This window comes from Panicum virgatum, chromosome 7K (genome assembly GCF_016808335.1).
Source record: "Panicum virgatum strain AP13 chromosome 7K, P.virgatum_v5, whole genome shotgun sequence".
NCBI classification, from domain to species: Eukaryota; Viridiplantae; Streptophyta; class Magnoliopsida; order Poales; family Poaceae; genus Panicum; species Panicum virgatum.
The window spans coordinates 37,491,892-37,497,088 of NC_053142.1; the positions used below are offsets into that span (position 1 = coordinate 37,491,892).

Here is a 5,197-nt window from a genome sequence, read left to right on the forward strand (position 1 = left end):
ACAAGAGCAGCAAAAAACGGCGCAGGCCGTAGCAGGGACGACGACGAGGGCCCGTAACCGACCCGGGGACCCCGCAGTTGGGAGGCAGTAGACCCGACCGAATCTTACCCTCACAGTCACAGTTCCTGCCCCCCGTTTTTTTTTTTTGAGTTAATGCCCCCCGTTTTTTTTAACAAAAAAACCCCCGCACACACGAGACGATACGCCACGACTCGTTTCGGCGTATCGCATCGAGAGACGCAGACAAAGCACTGCCCCAGGACGTTTCGAAACTCCCACGGCTTCGCGGAAAACCAATCCCTCCCGCAGCCCCCCGTTGCTGAGGTTGCGCGCTCGGCGCTTGGCGCTTCGTCCCCAAGGAACCGCGCCCGCGGCGAGGAGGCCCCCTCGCATAAATCCCCCGCGCTTCACAACTTGCTCCACCGAATCCTCGAATCGAATCGCGACCAAATCCCCCGCCCCACGCTCCCCTCCCCTGGCCTCCCTCCTCACCCCGCGCGCGCGCGTGCACCAACCCCCCCACACCCGCCGTCCTCACCACATCCGCCGCCCCAACCGATCCCCCTCAAGCGCCCTCGCCGCGCGTGACGGCGCAATGACGGCCGCCACGGCGCCGCCGCCGCCGCCGCCGCGGCAGCTGAGCCTGGAGGACCTGAAGGCGGTGTCCGTGCTGGGGCGCGGCGCCAAGGGCGTCGTGTTCCACGTCGTGCCCACCCCGGGGGACCCGGAGGGCGAGGGCGCCGCGGCGGCGGAGGCGGCCATGGCGCTCAAGGCGGTCTCGCGGGAGGTGGCGCGGCACAGGAAGGCGGCGAGCGGGGACGGGGACGGCCACCGCCGGATCTGGTTCGAGCGGGACGTGCTCCTCGCGCTGCGCCACCCGCTGCTCCCCTCGCTCCGCGGCGTCCTCGCCACCGACGCCGTCGTGGGATTCGCCATCGACCGCTGCGGCGGCGGCGACCTCAACTCGCTCCGGCGCCGCCAGACCGAGAAGATGTTCTCCGACTCCGTCATCCGGTACGTCCCTGGGGACCTAACGAAACAAAATCGTGCGTCGTTCGTCGAGCGCCGCGTCTCGCGCGCGCCCGCCCGCCCGCTCGAGCTGCCTGACGATTCGGTCGCTGATTTTTGCCCTGGCTGTTATCGAACCCGCAGGTTCTACGCGGCGGAGCTGGTGCTGGCGCTCGAGTACCTGCACAGCCTCGGCATCGTGTACCGGGACCTCAAGCCGGAGAACGTCCTCATCCAGGACAGCGGCCACATCATGCTCGTCGACTTCGACCTCTCCACGCGGCTCCCGACGCCACCGCAGGAGCTGGACGCGCCGGCCGAGAGCACCAAACCGGCGCCTCCGGTCGCTGCGCCGTCGCCGGGCCGCGGGAAGCTAAGGAAACCCGCGGGCGCCGCCCTGTGCTTCCCATTCCGCACCGGCGGCACCGCGAAGCCGGCCGCGGACTCGCCGTCGACCTCGCGGACGGCCTCCTCGTCGTCCTCATCCTCCACGGAGACCACGGCCTCCTCCGGGGCCTCGGCCGGCGCGCGGACGCCCGCGAAGTCGAACTCGTTCGTGGGTACGGAGGACTACGTGGCGCCGGAGATCATCGCCGGGCGCGGCCACGACTTCGCCGTGGACTGGTGGGGCCTGGGCGTGGTGCTCTACGAGATGCTCTACGGGCGCACGCCGTTCCGGGGGCAGAACCGCAAGGAGACATTCTACCGCGTCCTCGCCAAGCAGCCGGAGCTCGTCGGCGAGCAGACGCCGCTGCGCGACCTCATCGCCCGCCTCCTCGAGAAGGACCCCGAGAAGCGCATCGGCGCGCGCGGCGTCAAGGCCCACCCCTTCTTCCGGGGCGTCGACTGGGACCGCATCCTCCACGTGGCGCGCCCGCCGTTCATCCCGACCCCGCCGCAGGAAGAGGACGGCGACGACGCGCTCGACGTCGAGAAGGTCGTGCGCGAGGTGTTCGCGTCCAATGACGCCGAGGCTGCAAAGACGGGCGAGGGCGAGAAGGCTTCGCCGGAGGCGGATGGGGGCCGCGGCGGCGACGGCGAAGGGCGGAGGAGAGACCCATCAAAAGAGGGTGACTTCTCCGTGTTTTTCTGAGCTTATATTTTTTATTTTTTCCTTTTTTGGGAAAAATTAACTACTACTTGTATTTGTTGTTTATTGAGTTGCCTTTTTTTTAAGGATTTGTAGTATGAACATGATGGGATTTAGCGGATGAGATTAGGAGGGGAGTACGGCGCAGTGGCCGGTGGAGTACATAAATTAAAGAGGTGCTCCAGTTCGATGGGGGTATAGTCACTATATAGCTTCTTTTTTCCTTTCGATTTTCTTTTTTTATTTGCTTCTTTGTTGGATACTTTGCTTCGTACATAATGAATAATGAGAGTGGAATCGGCTCATAAAATGTAAACTGTTGCTGTGAATATTTTGCTTATGCATTCTCACCGAATTTTATTCTTGTCCTAAAGCATAGTACAATGCTCATTTTTCTTTTCAAAAGCAATCGCATTTCTTCCTGTCATGGAACAGTTGAAGCGGCAACAACTCTCGGTTTCCATTTCTACTAGAACCCCATCATTTCCTGCTGGATTCCTATGAAGTTCCGCAATCTGAAGCAGCGTCAATTGACAAGTCCACGCTGTCAAATTCCAAACTCAGGCAATGGTCATTGCCTCGCAGAGTCCCCGATCTAGAATTCAGACTTCAGAGGCAGAGGCTTCAATAACTGTAGAGCACAGAGCGAACCGAGTCGCTCGGTGCACCGAGCAGATCGAATTCGGAGCCAGTACTAGCGTTTCTTGGGAGCACCCTGCCCTCCGGTGGAGTAGCATGTTCGCGCAGTAATTGGCTAGCTCTGCGCCTCTGCCCATCGGCACGCGGTGGTTGCCCGTGTCTGGCAGGCATCATGCACCACCAAAGCAAATCAGCAAATGGCAAGACGGTTGGAGCTGACTTGAAACCCTCAAACAGGTAAACAGCTGCCTTAAACGGTGGTGTCAAGGAAGAGCATAAAAAAAAATGCAGCCAGTCACCTGCTCCTTGAGACTGGCGTGATGCCCTTGAATGGAATCGGATCGGATGTAGGAGTATCTTTCGTCCCGAGGCCACCAACTATTCCTTCCTTCCCCAGGAGGTGGTGGTGGTGGGCTGGTGGCGCCGTGCCGTCGTCGTCCCACGAGCCGCGCGTGTGCGTCGTCACGGAGTGCGTGCACTATCCCGTGCCGTGCCTGCGCTCCGGAGCCAGCGAATCGATTCCGCATCCCCTGCGCGCGCGGGCGATTATTCCCCACCACGGGTTCGGAAAATGGTGGCAAACCTCCGCGCGGACGCCTGCGGAAGAGGGAGTGCGTGCACGGCAGGACCTGTTGTTGTCGGCCCCTCCTGGGGCGGGCCTCGATTCACATTTGCTTCTGTGCTGAGTTGCTTATAGAGTTATAGGGCGGGTTTAGTTCCCCCGCGAAAAAATTTTGGATGTCAAATCAGCATTTTGACCGGATGTCGGGAGGATTTTTCGGACACTAATTAAAAAACTAATTTCAGAACTCACTTGGAAACCACGAGACGAATCTTTTGAGGCCTTTGGCCGCGTCATTAGCACATGTGGGTTACTGTAGCACTTATGGCTAATCATGCACTAATTAGACTTAAAAGATTCGTCTCGTCATGTACATCCAAACTGTGTAATTAGTTTTGTTATTTAATTACATTTAGTGCTTCATACATGTGTTTAAAGGGGAGGTGAAAATTTTTGGGTGAAAATTTTTGGGAACTAAACGCGCCGATAGTATAGCCTAATTTGGCTATGCCTAGACCCTGTTTAGTTTTTTAAAAAATCTACGGTATCTGTCACATCGAATGTTTAGATACATATATGAAATATTAAATGTAGTTGAAAAAAATAATTAATTACACAATCTAACTGATTAACACGAGATGAATCTTTTAAATCTAATTAGTCCATAATTAAATATTATTTGTCAAATAACAATAAATATTCTAAAATATTAAAATTAACAATTTTTCACCAACTAAACAGGGGCACGTGGCTCTGTTAACAGGGGAGCGGCAGGGCGTGGGTGAATGAGACGTGTGTCTTCGTACGTAGCAGCAGGCCAGCAGCGGCCGTAGCGGCGAGCGATGTTTCTGTAGGTTTCGCTTTCGCATTTGTCTAGGCCTTTCTTTTTCGCCGACCACCTCCAGAGACCTACCAGCATCTCGGCTGGATCCGTCCGTCTCCAGGTCCTCGCCGCCGCCCCCTCGACGTCAGACGACGGCCGGGCTCGTCGGTTACCCCGGCGTCTAGGCAGCGGACATCGCTCCTGACATCACCTCTTGTGCGCCAAATTAAGCTTCGATGATTTCCTAGGAAGCGCCACGCACTTGGGCATGTGAAACATGTGGCCGGACCTTTGTGCGTGGAGGAGGGAGCGCTAGTATTCTTTTTTATTTCTTTTTTGAAAGTTAGGATCGCTAATATTTTTCTCCACCACGGTCCACGCGTCCTGGTTGTTTCAGCTGATCGGTTAAAGAACCAGCTAGTCAAGCGTCAAGTGATGCTCGTATAAAAACTTGGCGGCAAAGCATACACCACTCCTGGACTTTTCTCTCTCTTTTTTTTCCCCTCTCGCAGCCAGTTTATTTGTTGCTTGCACAGCAAGGCGCACGACGTCCCTGCTGCTGCTGCGCGTGCGTATAGCTTGGCGACCGAGGAGGCCATGCGACGGCGGTCAAACCCTGCGGTCGCGAGTTTTATTTGTGCAACAATAATGATGGGAATTGAGGAACGAGAGTACTCTATCCTGTCTGTGATGAGTGAATTGTCAACCGTGAGGTATGATCGTGCGCTTAGTCTTTGGATTGCAGGTACACGGGCGTCAAGTGTCGACGGGGAGCTGCCGTGGAGGTGTTGTGGCCGATGGACCGTGCGGTGGACGGCGGTGAAGGGCAGCCGGGACCGGAGTTCGGACCGGGCGGCAGCTGTGGCGTCCACTCCTGGATCGAGGGCGCAAGCGACGACGGAAGGCGGGTTTATTGGTTTGCGCCACAAAACCAAGGAGGCGGACGGCGGTTGAAGACAAGTCGTGGAGGCACGGGCGTCGGTCTCGGGACTGACGGAGGCGTGGTGATAGGCGAGATGCTAGGGCGCGCCGTGTAGGTGGAGGTCAGGGAGACGGTGGTGGTTACCGTGTTACA

At 57.5% G+C, this 5,197-nt stretch overlaps 1 protein-coding gene across 1 annotated transcript; it reads left to right on the top strand.

Moving 5' to 3' along the window:
* The first annotated feature begins 295 nt into the window (after positions 1-295).
* LOC120641322 (serine/threonine-protein kinase OXI1-like) lies at positions 296-2,448 on the top strand. The gene is made up of 2 exons (XM_039917388.1): positions 296-1,014; positions 1,153-2,448. The coding sequence occupies exons 1-2, from the start codon at positions 596-598 to the stop codon at positions 2,099-2,101; spliced, it is 1,368 nt and encodes a 455-aa protein (XP_039773322.1). The 5' UTR covers positions 296-595; the 3' UTR covers positions 2,102-2,448.
* Positions 2,449-5,197: the final 2,749 nt, after the last annotated feature.

What these genes read in the sequence shown, in the direction of transcription:
- LOC120641322 (XM_039917388.1), top strand. Translation starts at nt 596, where the DNA reads ATGACGGCCGCCACGGCGCCGCCGCCGCCGCCGCCGCGGCAGCTGAGC. An exon ending in TTCTCCGACTCCGTCATCCG is followed by an intron (nt 1,015 to 1,152) that starts GTACGTCCCTGG and finishes TCGAACCCGCAG; the next exon opens with GTTCTACGCGGCGGAGCTGG.